General features: G+C 33.9%; 1 protein-coding gene across 5 annotated transcripts in view; it reads right to left on the bottom strand.

Moving 5' to 3' along the window:
* LOC128988883 (kinesin-like protein KIF13A) overlaps positions 1-21,516 on the bottom strand; it is a 186,735-nt gene that overhangs the window by 101,005 nt on the left and 64,214 nt on the right. For 4 of the 5 annotated variants that reach the window (XM_054410628.1, XM_054410629.1, XM_054410632.1 and 1 more), the window contains exon 3: positions 583-606. The exons of the other annotated variant lie outside the window; for it this stretch is intronic. In XM_054410628.1, the coding sequence (XP_054266603.1) occupies positions 583-606 (24 nt within the window). The remainder of the gene's footprint in view (positions 1-582; positions 607-21,516) is intronic. 5 annotated transcript variants of the gene reach the window in all.

The raw sequence follows: 21,516 nt of genomic DNA, 5'->3' as shown, positions 1-21,516 counted from the left end.
TAGCACACTATTTTATGTTGTTTGATTGAAATACTAATAAAGTGCGGCGAAGTAAATTGAGTGCGACAAAGTAAAATAAATTAGGTAAAGTAAGTAAATGGATGAATTAGCTGCTATGCGTGCTACAATCAGTGCAAGAAAGCCCGCTTTGTCAGGTGACTGTAGGACAAAATATGTTTGGATTTTTCTACTATTAGCGTCTTGCCAGAAACAGTACTTACGGTAAAAAATGTTGCAGTACCTATTCCGTGAAATAAGTAATAGAAACTGTATTGGTAATTAAGTTTTACAAATATAATTTAAAAAACTGTCCAAGCTAAAGTACGGTAGGAAAAACACGTAATTAGCATTGACTCACGTGGAAGTTTTTATTTTAACGCGATCGTTGTGTAAACTGAGTTACCAAGTGCGGTAAAAAACGTTCAAATCTCGGTCGTAAACCTTTTACATTCTTTCGATTTTTTCAACACAGTCTCAGCCATTGGTAAGATTTTATTACGCTCGGGTTTAATGAATTTATGTACTAATTTTATTCTTATTTAGAAGTATATGTAGAAAAAGGCAGAGCTGACGCCTACTTACATATGATGCATTTTAAAGTCGATCCTGAAATCAAAACCAAATATAAGCACCAATTATACATTATTGGTAAATAATTAGCGAATAGGTTAGGCTAAAATAAAATTATAAAACCCGTGGTAAACTGCATGACCTTTCATAACAAGTTTTTAAAAATTATAACAAAATCTACACTGCAAATAAATTAACTTTAAAATTAAGTATTTGCTAAACGTACTTAATAATAAACAGTCTAGCATACCGGACAGGCCAGAATAATTTAATTTGTGCAGTTAATTAACTTAGATTATAGCTAGCCTTTAATCGTGCAAACGTGGATACACCACACCATAGCAAAATCGTATGAGAATAAATTTAGGCTAAGGTTACAATTGCTTTCAAACAATGTACAACATTAAATCTAATAATATTGGTTAGTAAATGGTAAATGAATACATTAATTTTGAACCGCCTACATTAACGAAACTGGTTAACTTTACCAGAAAAAAACAATCACACCCCTAGTATGGGATCAATGTTTGGGATAATGAAGCAGCTAGCGAGTATCCAAGTTTTAGATTGTGGATTACATCCGTTATGTACACCATTGACTAAGGAAATAAAAGACTTTGTTTCCCTTGTCTGTGGTACAACTCACTTGCTGCGGTAATAATGATGTAATAGAAAGCGTGAAGAATACAAAACTTTGCGTTTCCACATATAAAACGTGGACAAGACCAACGAACATCAAAGAGTGGACTCAAACCACGATAAACATATGTTTTAATCATATTAAAACCAATGTTATTACTAGTGTGTGTTTTTTTAGTTTATCAGTAACCAAGAAAGAATAAGCTACAACCTTTGACTTAGTCAATGCTCAACAACAATATTTCAACTTTTTGAAAAATATTTTGGCAGTTACCGTACTAAATGCCGACAAAAAATTATGTAGGCCTGCTGTAACTTATAACAAACATGAAGCATAATATACATAAATGTTTTTATTTTGGTTAATATCTGTCTGTCCAATGTATCCAAATAGTTTGGACACCAATTAACGAAAGAAAAAATAATAATAATGTTGCCTCATCTAAAAAGCAAGAATGCTAGAATAGTTCTTTGGCCCGACGCAATCTTTAGAGCTCTACAAAGGGCAAATGTATATACGGTCTTCAAACAGTCGATGGGTCTCTACTATCAAGATGAAAGGACCGAGAGAATGTTTGTATGTCGAAACAAACATCCAACATGGATTGTTTATATCCAGGTAAAAGCTATTGATGCCATGTTGAACGCTGTTACGATGAATATTTAACCTTTGTTAAACACATTTTAACTACAAATTGTTAACGACAAAACTACGATAAAAGGTTTTACATAACCAAATCATCAAACTATTTACCTATAATGCGTCGAACCATGCAGATTAATAATCTGTTCAACTATTAAATTGTAAATTATAAGAAAAATATTGTAAACAAATTTGTAAACAGTGAAAATGTTTGTTTTGCAGAACATACTAATTGTGTTAGGTAAAAATAATGAGATTCCGAAACTAATTAGAATGTATTAACTAATTAAGAACGGTAGAGTCCACATTTATTATTTTGCAGTGGTTGAGAAGGAGTGGGGAGAATAATTAAAGACCCTTCGAAAAGAGACTGGGGCTTGTTCTTACAACCAGGTACAGGCAAATCTGTATTCAAACAGGAAATAAACAGTAGTTTAATTATAAGTGTCAAAGAACTCTGTGGCGGAAACAGCTAAGAAACATTTAAACTTTACTAACAAACACTCATGCTATTGCCATTAATGGGAAATAGCCTAGTCATTGTTATAAATAAAGCATTTATGAACTCGCTTAATTTTATAAAATATTACAAATATTACACGAGACATTTTACAAAGTACAGGTGGACAGGTTCAAGACTAGTTTTTGAGGAAACACCCTTTTCCTTTCATGGATCATGTTTGAATAGGACGGTTATTAGATGAATAAAACTACTAATTTACAAAATTACATTATTAATTGTATCTGTATACACCAAGAAGAATTGTCAACTTGCATCAATCAGATTAGAATTAAAATACCCCCGCCGCAGCAAACCTGCCGACTAAGCGAATTTCCATTTGTCTAAATTGATTTTCAGTTAAATATATTTTAATAACATTAGGTTTAACGAGTACCTAGGTTTGCTGCTACAAGGAAACTAATAAAGTGTGTTTTTGAGTAAAATATTGATAGCTTAGTACAAAATAAATAAATTTGCCAAGTTTGATCAAAATATATTCATAAACAAGCAAACTACAACATTTGACAATATTCTCCATAAGAATAACATGGGAATTTTAAATTTACAATTTTTTTAATTTTCTCCGTTACTAATAATCGAACAAAAATACTTTTATATACTAAATTATTTGTTTTTTTAAGCTATTTAAAAAGGTCTAAAGAGAAATTGGGAAATTTTGTGTTTTGAGGGTCAAAAGTGAGAAAAACCAATTTTTACCCCATAAAACCCCCCGTAAAGCCCCGTTCCCATGGTCCGATCGTGCTGGTTCGCGAACTCATTCAAGTTTATCCCGCTTTACACCTTTAAACCGAATTTCATCAAAATCGGACAAAAATTACTCAAGTTATCGCGTTCACGGACGTATATATATATATATATATATATAAGTCTATATATATATATATATATACATATATAAAAATTTTAACGAATAGTGTTTTTGGCCTCTGGGGACATCAAAATGAAAAAGTAAATCGGTCCCGGGTCTAGGTCTTACCGTGCCACCTACGGTGATAGCTACTTCCCTATAGGGAAATTCGCTAAAAGTAACGTATTTAAATGGATTTTCATAAACTGCTTTGTTTCTTGATTCAATTTGACGGCGGTTAAAACATTCAATTGATAGATCAGCTGTTGAATTACAATTAACATTCAAACCGTTATAAAATGCTGGTCAGTATCAATGGATCATTGAATGGAAACTCTAGTAATAAAAACACCAAGGAGCAAAGTCCTAAAATATACTGCATTACTTTTTTAGTCACCATTCGCACTCCGCTAGATCATAACTTTAAAATGACAACTCAATCGTAAAGATCAACGGCTGGAACAGGGATGTAATAGAGAAACCCGTTATTGCATTAATTATACAGTTTATAAAAAATATAAAATTAGGTGATAATGTGGGGCAATGTTTTAGGTCGGCGGTGGTGGTGAACTTGTTTTGGTTTATCTCAGATATTATGTTTTGATACTTTTCGTTTGACTGCTTTCAGCATTGGTTTCAAATATTGTGAGCCCCCGTGTTCTCAAGGTTGTGAACCAACGAACATCTTTAAACTTCTTGGTTAAAGATCAGCAAAGAAATTCAGTACTCCAGCCTCTTTTCAGTTGTGGCCGTTAACGGACGGCATGAAAGAGTTGAGAAAACGTGATAGGAACTGTCCACAACAAATTAACCTTTTGGCTACCGAATGTCGACTTTTGCCTTTCTCTGTATATAGGGTGTCCCGGAACTCCCTACCAATATTTTATGGCATTGATCCTGAGTAAGAAACGTACCTAAATATCATATTTAAATTGTCCGGAAGTCCTTAGTTACTCACACAGCCGCCATTTTGTTTTTTCAGTTATTAATTTTTTTCTAAAGAATGGTTAAACATACGAAATGGAAACTTTGCACAAACATTTATGACAACTAGACAAAGCTACAAAAAAATTATGAAGATTTTTCAAATTCTTAAAACAAAATGGCGGCCATTTAAAATTATTCTTTCTCAAATAATTCAAAAACCATTGATTTTACAAAAATTTTAAATGGCCACCATTTTGTTTTATGAATTTGAAAAATCGTGATAATTTTTTGGTAGCTTTGTCTAGTTGTCATAAATGTTTGTGCAAAGTTTCCATTTCGTATGTTTAACCATTCTTTAGAAAAAATAATCACTAAAAAAAAATTGCGGCTGTGTGAGTAACTAAGGACTTCCGGACAATTTAAATATGATATTTAGGTATGTTTCTTACCTAGGAGTAATGCCCTAAAATATTGGTAGAGAGTTCCGGGACACCCTGTATAAGTCACTACCGGTATACAAATCACAGTGGTGAAGCCCCTACAGTGAGATGATCAGTGACGTAACCGTGGATGGGAAGGTTCTCTTTTCACGGGTTTGGGGCCCATTTCGCCACGAAGCCCTTCAAAACAACATTCTCGCCGTGATATCCCACATTGGGCTTGCATCATGCAATCCGTCTCCAATGTACCAGGCGGCAAAATGTTTCATCTCACTTTCTATAGACTGTTTTGAACTAGACGACCAATAGGCTTCTCTAGAAAATGTCATTAATAAGGGATAATTTTGTATCGTGAGGATTTAATAGACAGCCGCCATTGAATTTTGGGGCATTTAGTTGAGAGGTTTTAGTGCTTTTCTTATTGACTATAAAATCATTGTATTCTTTACACCCAGTTTAATTTAATTTACTACAATAATCTTATAGGAATTATTTTTTTTAATTTGTTTCCATCAAAGTGGTAATACAAAATGTTAAATGGTGCGTTTTTTATAATTCTTTGCAATAATGTTATCATTAGCAAACTAACAATAATCAGCAAAAATAAAATCATATTCTACGTATACTAATAGGTAGAAAACTAAACTATAGATCAATGCATGTTTAGTAAAAAAAGTAAAGAAGGAATCATTATACAATCATTTTCAGCTGATCAGCTACAGGGACCACATGGATGATAACAATGAATACAAAAAAAAAGGCTTCGTAATCAATCATTTTCAGCTGATCAGCTACAGGGCCCATATAGATGATAACAATGAATACAAAAAAGGCTTTGTAATCAATCATTTTCAGCTGATCAGCTACAGGGCCCATATAGATGATAACAATGAATACAAAAAAAGGCTTTGTAATCAATCATTTTCAGCTGATCAGCTACAGGGCCCATATAGATGATAACAATGAATACAAAAAAGGCTTCGTAATCAATCATTTTCAGCTGATCAGCTACAGGGCCCATATAGATGATAACAATGAATACAAAAAAGGCTTCGTAATCAATCATTTTCAGCTGATCAGCTACAGGGCCCATATAGATGATAACAATGAATACAAAAAAGGCTTTGTAATCAATCATTTTCAGCTGATCAGCTACAGGGCCCATATAGATGATAACAATGAATACAAAAAAAAAGGCTTCGTAATCAATCATTTTCAGCTGATCAGCTACAGGGCCCATATAGATGATAACAATGAATACAAAAAAAAAGGCTTTGTAATCAATCATTTTCAGCTGATCAGCTACAGGGCCCATATAGATGATAACAATGAATACAAAAAAGGCTTCGTAATCAATCATTTTCAGCTGATCAGCTACAGGGCCCATATAGATGATAACAATGAATACAAAAAAGGCTTCGTAATCAATCATTTTCAGCTGATCAGCTACAGGGCCCATATAGATGATAACAATGAATACAAAAAAGGCTTTGTAATCAATCATTTTCAGCTGATCAGCTACAGGGCCCATATAGATGATAACAATGAATACAAATAAAAAGGCTTTGTATTCAATTATTTTCAGCTGATCAGCTACAGGGCCCATATGGATGATAACAATGAATATAAAAAAGGCGTTTTATTCAATCATTTTCAGCTAATCAGCTAAAGGGCCCATATGGATGATAACAATGAAAACAAAAAAGGCTTTGTATTCAATCATTTTCAGCTGATCAGCTACAGGGCCCATATAGATGATAACAATGAATACAAAAAAGGCGTTTTATTCAATCATTTCAGCTAATCAGCTACAGGACCCATATGGGTGATAACAATTAATTAAAAAAGACTTTGTATTGATTAATAATCTGTAAGGGAGTGAGTGTTTTTTCCTTGGTGAGTGGTCGTAAAAACATTTAACAGTTATAAATAACCAAAGAAAACGTTAGCGCTACCAAAACACATTACTATAATTTCTTATATTATACAGTTTGTGGTGATACAGCCCTTAACAATTAAATTTACACAAATATAGTGATTTTATTGTTGTGTATAATGTATAATTATGTTGTAAATAGTTGTTTTTAATAAGCAGTTTTTTGACTAAAATAAATTATTTAGTGTCAGAAGTGTAAAGATTTTTTATGGCAAAAATTTAATCAATGTCAATGTTGGCAACAATGAACCCTGATACACAATAAACAGCTGGAGGCATATCTTGTTAAACAGTCCATCGAAGGGTGTCTTGATGTAATTTACTCCCAGCCCCCCCCCCCTCCCCCTTACCACCCCCACAGTATCTCTCATCCCCAGTGATGTAATCCGTCTAAAACACAACATTGCAATGTTCCTATTACCTTCAGGCAGACGGTAACTGGTTTATTAAATAAACCAATTACCTGGAAACGAGATATAGATTTTCCATTCTTTGTTGTGACTTTTGACATTTCCAAACGGGAAATCATTTAAAATCTCAATTTTATTGTAAATTGAACGTTTTGAGTAGGAATATTTACGAAGGACGAATTGTTACAAATATATATTATACGAGATGGAAAAAATATACAAGATTCATTTAGATTGGTAGTAATAATATTTACCTATTCACAATGCAACCCAAACAGTTTTTCAAATTATTTTCTCGAATGATTTATATACATTATTTGAACGATCTACATTCTTTTAGGATAGGAAAAAGTATACCAAATATAAAACGGAAAATAGTGCAGGGTTTTCATAAAATAATGGTGAGGTTTTAACTTTCTGTGAAACTATTATAATTAAATATTTCATATTGGTACCCCAGCATCCGGTAGCTCAAACAGTTTTGTTTACATTTAATTAAAACAGCTGTGCTGATTGTTGTGGTAATCGAAAACCTACTTATTCTTTTAAATAAACTTAAAGTTGTATTTTCTTTACAAACATGTTTTCCGTCAAGAAAAGGCTAAGTGTGTGATGTTATTTAAGTGAACTTAAGTCAACGACCCTAGTAAAACGGGCATTTAGGACATGTCAAAAACATAGTTTATCCTCCGAAAATAGAAATTTGGCCCATCTAATTGAATCAGAGATGCAGTTTTCATTTTAACAAGATAAATGCACAACGTGTGGGCTGAAATAGATCATTGTCTGGACGGCAAAAAATGGTGGACATGTTGAAGTTTATTGGCTATGTATAAAATCTTTTTGATGTCAGGAATTCAACAAAATAAATATTTTTTAATCTTTTCTCGTTTTCTTTTTATTTCACAATTAAACCCCACCATTATGTTATGGAAACCCTGTATTTATACGAATTATTTGTTAGAAGTTTAACAAGAAGGGTGGATATTGCTGACCCAGCAATCGTTGTTTGTGAAAATTACGACACACAGCTTCTGTTGAGTAGCCTATATCGTAAGTATTTTATTGTCGAATTTAATATATCATAATTATCGTGTTCGTTTTATCTTCACGTAATTGTCGACCACAAATTGTAGATCACACAATCTTTTTACACTATCAACCTGAATACATTAAACTTTAAATAACAAAACGTTCGTTTTCTAAACAAATGAAGTAGGTATACCTTCGTCAATTTGTATCTCACTACTCTTGTAAAAGTATCGTAGTAGTCAAGTTTCAAGCTTGAGGCAATAAATACGAAGTTTAAGAAACCTCCACCTTAACATCCGAAAGGTAACACTATCGCTAAGGCAATAAACTAACAGCTAACAATGCTAGTCTGATAAACCAAACCTCTAAATAAATCCAACTCCTTTATACTACCGCATTTAAAAGCCCAGACTCTAGCGTGGATAACGTCAATTGGGACTTATTTAGCCTGTGAGACATTGAGCATGCCTAACAAAGGCAAGCCTATGGCGGTGAGCTAATAAACTTAGTCTTGAATTGTATCCGAGAAACTAGCTGATTTAGCCTGTTTTGGACACCAACAGATAAGATAATTCTGAACTATTCTCTTACCTGCACTAATTTTACCACGTCACACTCTAAATTGTCATCCCCAAACACTAAATACGAGTCATACACCTGACAGGCGAGGTCGTATAATCATAAGTAATCATTATCCCTGACAGAATACGTCAGCTGCAGCATATTGCATTCTTGCAAGACTGTATTGTATCTAGTGAATTGTTGAGATTATTATTCAAGTAATATTGATTATGTCACAAAACTATCTGCTTCACACAACTCATTGTGTCATCATTAAATCGCAACATTGCCAAGGATTGATATTATAATTTACACTGGCTGTTGCTGTTGCCACAACTAGTGATATACGACTAGTACGTCGGTGATATTGCCATTGTAAGCTCTTACTGCTGTAACTGCTTCACACTATTTTCACACAGGTGTGAAAAGTTTCAGCGCTATTATTAGTTAATGATACATGTGTGTATATTTCATCAAAATATATTTAATGTGAAACGTTTGTTAATTTCTGATATCAAAATGAAGGTATGATTTTATTTTGTTGGGAATATTTTATATATAAAATAAATAACACAATATTTCCGTGACACTCCACCAAACAGAATATTCTATAAATCACAGATATACCGCATGAAATACATATTGCCATGTTCGTATCTGTGAATATTGTACATCGATTTCCCGCCGTTTCGCAAGCCATTAACCACAAGCCGGGTCTAACGGGTCGAATGAGGCGTCGCATTGCAGAACAAACGGCTTTGTGTGGCTTAATATTGTAACACCGAACATCAAACATCAATGGCACCGTTCACTTGCCGTTAGCCATTAGTCTCTTCGATGGAAAATTAGTTTATCATCCTACATCAATACAATTCTGTGTGTATGATTGAGTATAGATAAGGATTCTAAAATCGTTGGCGAATATATTATTTTTTATGTTTTTCTTTAGTCGTTGAAATAAACACGAAATTAATTAAGCTCAAATAAAATATAAAATATAAAAGTGTATACCACTTCTATCAAGCAGGAAGAACCATCAAAGAGTAGAAAGGAGGGATTGACTATGGGTTTCATAGTGAGTAACTCGTATAACGCCCAAAACTATAAATCGGATTATACGTAATTCCTTCAAACCTTCAATGGTACAAAACATCATTTATTTTTTACTAGAGTAGTTTTTGATAAAGGTTTACGATTACAGATAAACGTGGTAGGAATTCCTTTCAAACGATGGATAATTCTAAACATTGTTTGGTTTACTGTATAAACTTATATATACTTCCATAAAATATAAATTATACTTCCAAACACAACATTTAAATTTCCACCACTTGTCTAGGACTACCCTTGCTTTAAACCCTCCCTAGTCACTACAGATACTGCTACAGTTCCTTTTAGAGGTAAATATTTAAATTTCAATAAAATTAACCAAGTTTTGCTGCAAGATTTTTTCTAAATAAAACTACAAGATTTGCAAAAATATATCCTGAATTTTTGTATGTAACACGGAAATGTCCGTTTTTTTAGGAAAAATGTTTGTTCAGTAACACGGAAATTTCCAATCCTTTTGACAAACAACCTTATGTATTTTTGTATTCGTACACAAGTTAATGGCAACATAAACATAAATGTAAAAGCTAAACTATGTTTAACAGTTTGGTAAAGTTGCAAGAGATACTCGAAAAGGCAGCAAGTTTGTATTCCGAAAGGTTTGCTACGGTTGGAAAGTTCTCAAAGTGACACCCAATTATTGTGACAGTAACCCCTCTCCCCACCCCTCCAACCCCGTCTCTTGCAGTGCACCGCTGTAGCTTAGCGTGTGCTGAGGGAAATAAGAAACAAACACAATTTGGTTCTTAATCAATATCAGCCTTCAAACAAAAGTGGTTGAAGGGCCCTATATATCTTCGGAGGTATAAGAATAAATGCTTATGACGCAAAAGCATGCTGATTTCTCATTTTATTTTATAACATTCGCTATCCGTCTATGGGTAGGGTACGTGTTCAAAAGGCAGATAATAGGTAGGTAAGAGTGGGTAAGAGTAGTTGCGAAATGAAATGAAAATTCTTGCTATTGATCTCGAATCCGGCTGTCTTTGTCCGACTAGCTGCCAACTATAAAATTAAAATCAAAAAATCTAAGATTCAAACATAAAATGTTGACAGCAAATTCTTGATGACAGATTTGTACGCCGCCGAAGCACCAGGGTAGGCATTTGTAGGCGAAGATGGGCGAAGAAAGACTGGCGTTAATGGAATTTCATGGTAAGCTTGTCATCTAAAACGCAACTTTTTTTGTGTCTTCAACACATTGTTTCAACGACTTTACCACTGATCTTTAGCTTATTCTTGGGCCTGCTCTAAATTCCCACATATGCATTGCTGATTCATTCATTTTGTCGATCTTTAACCAAATTTAGGCTACTAGATGTAAAGAAAAATCACATTTTTCGTATTACGGCCTTTAGAAGAAATTAACAGTGAGCCTTGAAATTAATACAATTTATATGGAATAGCTCACAATACAAGTAAATAATCTCCAAAGCAATAACAAGTGCAATGAAGTTTAACAATTTCATAAACTATTCCCGACAAAGTTAATGAAAACACAAACTATGAGTGTTTCTCGCAAGATGCGCTTAACGAACCCGTAACTAAATACTTTGTATATAATAATAACTAGCAGTTACCCGGCGCGCGTTGCTGCGCTAACAAAATACATTTGTCTGTGTGAAAAGCATGTTTTTTTCTTCATTTAAACAGACGAGTCAGGGATTGCCCTAGTGCCTTATAATGGTGATTGCAAAAGCAAGACACTAAGGAAATTTTAGTTGATTAAATTCAGAGGGTAATTCGGATGATATCATCAGTATTCTTGGGATTAAGACTATTTCTCCCTTAAACCTACCACTGACAATTTTTGCTTTAATCAATTTTTACGTTATTTTTTTAATCGTTAGTCTGGTAACGTTGCACAGCTTCGGTGGATTTAAGTTTCGCATTAGTATTATTGGAGTTCCTTCTTTTAATGACAGTAATGTGGTGGGTTAGTTAAAAATTGAGAGGTATTTGAATATCCGAGATAGTACGCACGATTATTATTCACTTAATAATTTATGTTATATTGTGTGGGTATAGAACGAAAGATAAAAATAATAAGGCATGGTCATCCCTTTTATTGTTTATAATACTTTGATAAAAGTAGTGGTTTTTATGTTTTTAATATTTAACATTGGAGATTTTAAACGTTGTTGAGTGCACAGGTGTGCTGCGATTGGGGTTTAATACATTTGGACTTATTCAAAAGTAAAATAGTTTCCTGTACTGCACTCTGTAGAAACACTGTGGCACTATTTCATATCATGACTAATGCTAATACAGAATGTTGTGATTATTCAAACCTACAAAACAGTTGGTGAAAGTAAACATCTGCTTTAAAATTATATTTATTTGTAAACATTGTAGATCAAAAAGTCTGACATTGGCCCACTTAAAACCCTCTGGGGCAGAGCCCTTTTGACGGATCTGCACCAAACTTCACTCGAACCATCCTTGAAAGATGCTAAATAATGCCTGAAAGTTTCATTACAATCTGTCGAGCGGTTTCGGAGTCCATAACGTATACACACACACACACATACATACATACATACAGTACATGGTTCCTCTTTTACAGATATAGATTATTCAAAGTAATACTGTAAGAAATTCACAGAGTGGAAGCTGAGAAGCTAGTAGTGAATAATAATCCCAATTTTATAAGTTATTATTTATTATTAAAGACTATTTACGTAACAGAGATATCTAAATTACTATCCACTTATATCAAATGCCAGTACACAATGTTACAGGTATGTTGAATTTAAAAATTGTATCGTTTTTTTTTTTCATTAAATAATAAAACTACTAGGCCTATTTAAAACATAACGAAATTTTTTTTTTAATTAATTTTATCTTAAATCCTCTTATAATAAAATATTTATTGAAAAGTAACAAAAGCAGCACGCTGTATATTGAGTTTGCAAATTCAAAGACGTAAATCATAAAGGCCTCAAGTTGTTAACTTAATTAGTTTACCTCTGCGGGCTTGACAATTCGTTCCAACCTCAAATATGATTACAATTATTGGGATGAAACTTTTAATTTACAAACGAAACTATATCCAGTATCTTGAGAATGCAATAACAAGCCAAGTTTTGGACGTTTTAAATTTTAATATGTAATAAATTTGAAATCTAAACACAATTTAATGGGAATTTAGACTTACTTTGCACTTACAACTTTGAGAAGACCAAGCGGCATTTAAAAATCTGCTATGAAGTATTTTTTTTATTACTTGACAAAATCTTGGAATCGTTCATAATGAGGTAGTATGAAGTGTTATTTTATTCATGGACTCGATTCCACTTTCCATTGCCTATTATTAGTTATATAGTTAGGTTTTCCGGTTTTCTGTAGTATAATGTATGCTTTTCCATTACTACGATTTAAAGAACATTGACAAATAATTCAAATCATTGGAAACGCCTGAGCTAAAAATGTTATGTACAGCACTAACAAGACTGTAAAATTGACTTCACAAAATTATTAATTTTTTTGTTTAGACAGTTTAAGCTTAATTATAACCGAATTTGCATCAACACTTCTTTTGAACTTTTTGATATAACCTAAAAGGGTCTTGATCGTAAAGTTTACTCCTAAGCTTCTTAATAATATTCTCCAAGGTTTAAAAACAAATAATCTGTTTGGCATTGATCGCATAAAGTATTCCAGACAAGCCACATTATTATTTTATGAAAATATAAACGTACTCCATCCTTTACAACCGTATGATATCTCGGGACGAACAATTAAGCTTGTATTCAATTTAAGGCCCTATTGTGCATCGCTACCAGTGCAGCCACCAAGCTCACAGTTTAACCATGGACGTCAAAGGAGCAGGTGCTTTAGCTTATTTATATTTTTGAAATTGCGAAAACGTCATAAAACACGTAGTTGTTCGTCCTTTTTTAAGAGATAGAAGTACCAGAGGGACTTTTTCACTCACTACCAAGACCTTAGAAATAACCCTGACAAGACATAGGTGACAGACTAGGTGACATCAGACTAGAGGCTATGCAAATCGGAACCCCAAGCCACAGCTCTTCTGGTAGCGCGGCCGAGCCAACGCTCAGTGTGAAAATGACCTATTAAAATCAATGCTGATATAACGTAGTGAAAATTGCCTAAATTTGTATGGCAGTTAACAATAGAATGCAATCCAGGCAATTCTCAATACCATTTTACAGTTATGCAGTACATTTTCCAATAAATTTAGTTTTCATCTATTGCACTGGATTGGTAAAGCATTAACGATTAGTACTAAATGATTACTTACACATACTCACAACACTGATATCACACAGTAATTACCTGAAACAGAAAAATACAAATTAGTTAGTGTAATTGTACAACAGCTATGTTTGGTTACTGCGATATTGGAATGTGAGATAACAGGCGAAAGACTGTTAAACAATAATTGGACGAAAACCAACTCATTACTGGCCGTGCGGTGCCCGAACTCATTACAGTTAATTGAAAACAACGTCAGTTGCATCTGCGAATCTACGTTAATACAATAACGCTAGTTTGTTTATCATTCTCACAGTTCAAATGTTAACTATTACAACTTTAAAAACTTGAAACATTTGTTTATAATTGTTTGCGTACGCCAAAATTGCTTTTACACGACGAAGTTCGTTCGCTACGCTCACTCACCTTTTGGTTGCAAATTAGCTGTTGTCATAAATGTAAAAGAAATAATAGTGCTGCACCCTGTTGGTAATCCTTGTAACTTTAATGCTATTGAACATCATAGAACAGAACCAACTTGTTTAATTGAAACAGCTGTTAAGATTCAATAATTCCATTTCTCATAAGGTTAACATTGGAAACTCCAGAGCCACTGGGGTGGAGCCCGAAAGGATTTTTGAAATAAGAATATGCCTATGTTAAACGGGAATGTGAGCTATCATCATGCCAAATTTCAGCCCAATCCGACCAGTATTTTTCGCGTTCACTTGTCACAAACATACATCCATACATACATCCAAACTTTCTCATTTATAATATTAGTAGGATATTGTCTTTGGAAATTACAATCAAATACATGTAACAATCCCTATGCCATAGTATCCTAGGTAAAATGTGCAAAGAAATTAATAACGTGATTAAACTGATATTCACTGTTGTATTGTAAATTTATGAAATGGAATCCTGGTAACCATACAAAGATTGCTGACTTTAAAGTTTTAAATGCAAATGATTAATTAAACGTCTAACAATAAAATAGCTAAATACACCAACACGCCACTGAGTATTAACACGTAAGAGAATATATCATTAAAACGTTAATATGTTTATGTCTACGCTGAGCTTAAATGAACAGATAACCAATCACTTATGGTTTAAGTACAGACAATAAAGAATGTATCGTGACTGAAACGAATAAACAGTTCAAGAGAAATGCTTTAGTATTTACGTTAAAATCGCCAACAAATGTTGGACATAATGTGATAAACGACTGTGTAAGTTAGTTAGCAAGTAATTCTAGATTATGTCTTGAGTCTGAACATTTTTCATCCAGACATTATTGCAGCCCAGGCTAATTTATAGCTACTCAGATATTGTTCTTTACTGACCTATTTTCTAAGTAATGACAATAACTTTTTGTAAGCACCTTGTGCTGTAAATTAAGTACGTAGTTAACAATATTGACTTTCGTACACAAATTACTACAGTATATTTCAGGTATATTACGTTACTATTACTGAAAATAGGTGTTTACCAGACGAGTGGGGCCATTGCGGGATTATCATAAGAGTCCGGTAAACACATTTTTCCTACAGTTACCTAACAATGTACATGTTCTCTCACTGATTTGAGAAAGCAAAGTGGCCAATTCGCTCATCGGTGAGACAATGTTAACATTGTCTCACTCTAATTACTTTGTCTCACTCCAGATTTGCATCGTGAAGGCACGAAATAGTGAGCGCGTAACATGCAGTCAACGTCGTATGCGCGCGAAATACGTTGGCAGCACTGGCTGTAAATCAGCTGGTCAGCTGTTGTACTGTTGTATTTGTCACTTCGCATTAAATGTTATGTTAAAAGTTCACTTCTGTGTAAAAATAGGTTATGTTTCTTCACCAATTTATTTGTTTTATGGTAACTGTAGGAAAAGTATAATGTGCAACTCGAGTTCAAAGTACAATTGCCTCACTCGAGAAACCATTCCTCACTCGCCTACGGCTCGTGAGTAAGGATTTCTCTCGAGTGAGTCAATTGCTCACTTTTCTCACTAGTTGCACAAAAAACTATTACACGAGTGACGTACGATATTTTAAGACATACAACTCTAAACTAACTTTAAAAAATCTTTACAAATCCTTATATATCCCACCGACTAAAGGACTAACAATCTCTACTCATCTCTAAGAGAGGTTATGTTTTTATTTGAAATCACTCATTGCCAAATATAATCAGTTGTTTGGTGTCCGTTAAAAGATCATTACAGTGCAGTAGTACGTAATGAAACCCGATTTGATGAAGCTGGTGGATTAAACAGCTGAGGACTGAGTGGGAAGTAAGTTACAGTGTAGTGTAGCGTTATAGTATATTACGTTCAGCTACTAGTCCCGAAAATAAGTGTTTACCGGACGAGTGTGGTCGTTCCCGTTGCGAGACGAAGTCGAGTACGGGATCACCATACGAGTCCGGTACACACATTTTGGACGAGTGACGTACGATAGTTTACGCCATACTACTTAATCCGTACAAATCCTTATATATTTCCACCAACTAAAGGACTAAAAATCACTAGTCATAACATCTACTAAGAGAGGTTATGTTTATGTTTATAACCACTCATTGCCACGCAAATACAGTATAATCAGCTGATTGGTGTCCGGTAAAACTCATTGCAGAACAGTAGTACGCAATGAAACCCCATTTGAATAAGCTGGCGGCAAACAGCTGTTTTCTGGACTAAATCCTTGCGTGGGAAGTTCGTCAAAATAATGTAGTGTGGCGTAATAGTATATTACGTTACTAGTCCTGAAAGTAAGTGTTTACCGGACGAGTGTGGTCGTTCCCGTGCGAGACGAAGTCGAGTACGGGATTACCATACGAGTCCGGTAAACACATTTTGGACGAGTTACGTACGATATTTTACGCCATACTACTTAATCCGTACAAATCCTTATATATTTCCACCAACTAAAGGACTAAAAATCACTAGTCATAACCTCTAAGAGAGGTTATGTTTTTGCTTATAACCAATTATTGCTAAGGCCGGTATTACACTATCATAGTTCTATGACATATTATATTATCAAATATATGATAATATGTTCTCTCAAGGAGAACATATTATCATAGTTCAAAACCATTATAATAGTTGGTACATTACACTGTAATAATTTTCATCAAAGACATATGATAATAGATATATGTCATAGAACTATGATAGTGTAATACGGGCCTAACGCAAATACAGTATAATCAGCTGATTGGTGTCCGGTAAAATTCATTGCAGAACAGTATCACGCAATGAAACCCCATTTGAATAAGCTGGCGGCAAACAGCTGTTTTCTGGACTGAATCCTTGCGTGGGAAGTTCGTCTAAATAATGTAGTGTGGCGTAGAAGTTTTTACCTACGACTGTTTTTAAAGTAGCCATTTCAGCAGCTGATAACTTTCATAACAGCATAGTTTCATTTCAATACAGCATAGTTTTTCTCATAACAACACGGGTAACGGACCAATGAGGTTCAAGGATTCAGATAAAATAAGTAAAATTGTAATGCTTCGAACGTTAACTAATCAGCTGATCAGTTGACAATTTTAATTGTTGATCAGTCTTGTTCCTGTTGATACTCGCGTATTCTTAACCTAAGTTTGTGGAAGTTAAAGAAAGGTAGATTAAACTGATTTAAAAATGAGTGAAAGTGAAGTTGACGAGATTGAAAAGAGAGCACAAACTGTTTATAATATTCTATAATATTCGATGCTGAGATCTAACTGTAAATTAACTGTTTCACTATATTCATTCAGTTGTAAAAAAATGCTATATTTCCCCAATTGTACCTGATCAGTGTTTATAGTAAGAATTATGCTAGCAGAACCTATTCCCTGAAAAAGGTAACGTATTATTTAACGAAGTTTTACAATCACGTAAATCCACGAAATCAGCTGATTAAACAGTAAGTCGTTGCATCACTTTCAGTGGCAATGACAATAAACGAAAACATAACCTCTCTAAGAAGTTATGAGTATTGATTGTTAGTAATTAAAAACCAGATTGTTAGTAATTAAAAAACTGTCGTAGGTAAAGTAGTGTACGCAACTCGCGTTAATAGTCTTTACGCAATCGTTGCGTAAACTACTATTGTTTTACTCTAGTACACTATTTAGGATGTACGAATTGGTTTTCGTCAAAATTGAAAGCCTTGCCGATAATCTTTCAGCCAGGAATGCTTCAAGATCCTCAATGCGTCGGAAAATTACAGTCTGTGACGTTAAGTTGGTTAGGTTAGGTTATGTGTGGCGTGGTCTGAAATAGACCACACAACGTAAAATTGTGTTCAAATGATTTATGGCTCATTATCTTATAAAATATGGTTTTAGATGCAGAATGTATAGTTCTGACCTAATTAGGTCACGGTTTCAGACGATTCAGACCCAACGCTATATACTCGTAGCTGTTTCGTGTTTGAAGTAACATAAAATATGCAACCAAACTTAACATGGTGAAGAAATCAAACATGTACATAACCACTAAACATTTACATAACCTAACATTTCAGCAGCTTGTCCCTGCATTAAATTTGTAAAAACACAACAATGAGGGGCGAAAGCGACTCCAATACACCAATACATACAACGACCTGTGCTATAAGGCCACGGCCATTCAACATGTCTTCTATTGATTACTGTCTCATTTCTTTAATGTACCCTGTCAGTCAGACAACGTATTGACAAAACTTATCCTTCCGACGCATTTTGGATATTAAAGTTCTTGCTGAAACAATTCAGTCACTAAATTACTATTCAATAACGTCGGGGAGCGGAAAAAGTAGTACAAGAGTTGCTTTATCTTTTGCGAAACACATTCCCGTTGCGGGGAAAAGTAAAAAAAGAGTGCAGCAATTTATTATTGGCTTTCGAACAAATCCGTTATCGCAGGGGGTTACAAAAGTGATTTTCGGATGAGGAGACAAAATAAGGGAATACTATACAGTTCTGGTGCGCGGTGTCAATTTAAAAATGTTAAAAGTAGTTAAAACCCCTCTGAAACAAATCCAGGAGGTTGACATTGTTAAATGATCGTTTTGACAAACCCTGAATAAATATAGCAACAAGAATTAGACTTTAACATACTGTATTTTAAATTTAATCTGATAGATACTAATTTGGGGTTCTCAAATATGTGTAAATCTAACTCAAAGTGAGGGACGAGCAACTGGCAAGTTTTTAAGGTACTTCCCTGTTAAAGGGAACATTCATTATTATCGATGATTTTTTATCGACGATTTTTTCTCGATATATCGATATTTTTATTTTCCGATCCATTACAAATTGACAACAACTGACTAATCTTTTTTAGGATAAAATAGTCTAAGCTAACCTAACATAACCAACCAAACCTGCTGGACCATTTAAAAATTCCATTTGGGTTTGATAATAGAAAGTACAAATTAAACACGGAACTTTTAAATGTTATAGCAAGTTTGGTTAGTTCTGTTAGGTTATTTTTTTAGAACAGTTTCATTTCATTATTGTTTGTTGATGCTGAAGAATATTTATCGCGTAGTTGTCAGCTGATGTTTCAATTTGTTAATATCGATATATCGAGAAAAAATCATCGATAATAATGAATGTTCCCTTTAACAGGAAAGTACCGTTTTGAACAATACTATGTTTTTTTACCCTCCAAGTTTTCCAGTCCAGAGACATATTCATATCCCTCTAAACTATATAGTCCTAAACACTGCAATGCAAGTTTGACACATACCCTTACATATTCAACAGTGTTGATGTTAACCGGGTGGTTGACGTAAGGAGGTGATGTGTAAAGTATTTGACAGGTTTCCCCGCATATCCCTCTAAACTATATAGTCCCAAATACTGCAATGCAAGTTTGACATATACCCTTACATATTCAACAGTGTTGATGTTAACCGGGTGGTTGACGTAAGGAGGTGATGTGTAAAGTATTTGACAGGTTTCCCCGCATATTCCTCTAAACTATATAGTCCCAAATACTGCAATGCAAGTTTAACACATACCCTTACATATTCAACAGTGTTGATGTTACACCGGTTGGTTGACGTAAGGAGGTGATGTGTAAAGTATTTGACAGGTTTCCCCGCTCTGACCTATCCTTATGTAACACTACCTGTCCGACCACTAAGAAAACTGTCGAGAACTCATATAATCAGGAGGGTGTTAAAAGTATCGTGACTGCAATGACTTTTATTGGATAGAGTTCAAAAACTATTGGAAAAAAGAGAGAATATTACTTTATTTGGGAGATAGAGTTTACACAATGTCAAAGCATTACAGAGTAATCGTCAATGACAGATATCGAGAATCTTTTCTTTGTACGAAGCAAGAGTATAGCCACTGATCTTAAATACGTTTTACTTTAACTGATATGAATTCGTTCACAAATTATAAACTTTTCCAAAAGCATTACTGTCAGAATAAAACATTCAACATTGACTTTATATACGCAGTCCATGCTTTTGACCAGGTTTTCTTTTTGAGTAGGTTAATACTTAGGGGCCTAATCTATTAGTACACAATTGGTAGCGTCGTAATTTACTATATTTTGATTAAGAGTACTGCGAAGCAAGTTATGAAACACTGAACTGTTAACTATTATTTAAATAAGAGATACTATAAATATGTACAGTGATAAATAATACTGATTATTAATTCATCAAAATGACATACGATGTAGTACATTAATGATATGATAGTAAACTCCTAAAAAAACTCAACACCACCTATGTACTTTTGTTAACAAATCTTCGACTGAAATTAAGCATTACAACCAATAAAAATTTCACACTAAAATTACACTAATCTTCCATAATAAATTTACTTGGAAAATCTATCCTAAACTTGAGTGGAAAGTCTGGTAAAAGCTGTAAGAAAAACAACAATCTCAAGTATCATTAGCGAAGAGAAATGATTACTCGATGGCGAGCGACGACTGCCGCGTTACTCTATGTCACAATGGGTTGTTGTGGTTAAATGTTTTGAATAATGCTGCGCTGCCCCAATACAATGCGATTGTTGCTTGTTGGATGTTTTCCAATTCGTTTCTCGCTGTCGTTGAAAATTAATCTGTAATTTCCTCTCTTACTCCAGGTCGGTATTGCACTTTGAAAGCAATCGTGGAACTGGATAAATATTTTCTCTTTAACAGGGTGTCCACAGAAATTTTTTCATTAATTTCCCTGACTTTCCATGAGTATCCATGACCATTAACCATTGATTTCCATGACTCACAAACTTTACTCGAAAATTATAATATACTGTTAACACACAAATAATACTGCCTAGACAGAAAATCTTGAAATACGTATTAACAGATAACAATGGCGTACAACAGGTACAACAATGAACTAAATACAAACTCAAAACCCATAAACTAAGACAACTGTATAAATTGAATTGTCGCATATTTGTGAAAAATTCAGAAAAATGCTACAATAGTTGGGGTTACGGCTGACTAGGAAAAAATTGAAAGGACCCCTGAAATCCATCCATCATTGGTGATTTCCATGACTTTCAATGACCAGAATTTTTTTCCATGACTTTCCATGACTATCCCTGACTTTCCAGAATGTGGACACCCTGTACTGTACTTTATAGTTTTTGCCCTTGATTTTCAAGACGTATGAATCCAAACGATCCTTGAAATCTGCTGCAGAAACAG

Source organism: Macrosteles quadrilineatus, unplaced genomic scaffold (genome assembly GCF_028750875.1).
Source record: "Macrosteles quadrilineatus isolate MER2022 unplaced genomic scaffold, UCM_ALF_1.0 Scaffold_3__2_contigs__length_128488019, whole genome shotgun sequence".
Taxonomy (NCBI): Eukaryota; Metazoa; Arthropoda; class Insecta; order Hemiptera; family Cicadellidae; genus Macrosteles; species Macrosteles quadrilineatus.
Note: the sequence above shows the minus strand (reverse complement) of the source record. Positions and strands in the feature narration are given on the sequence as shown.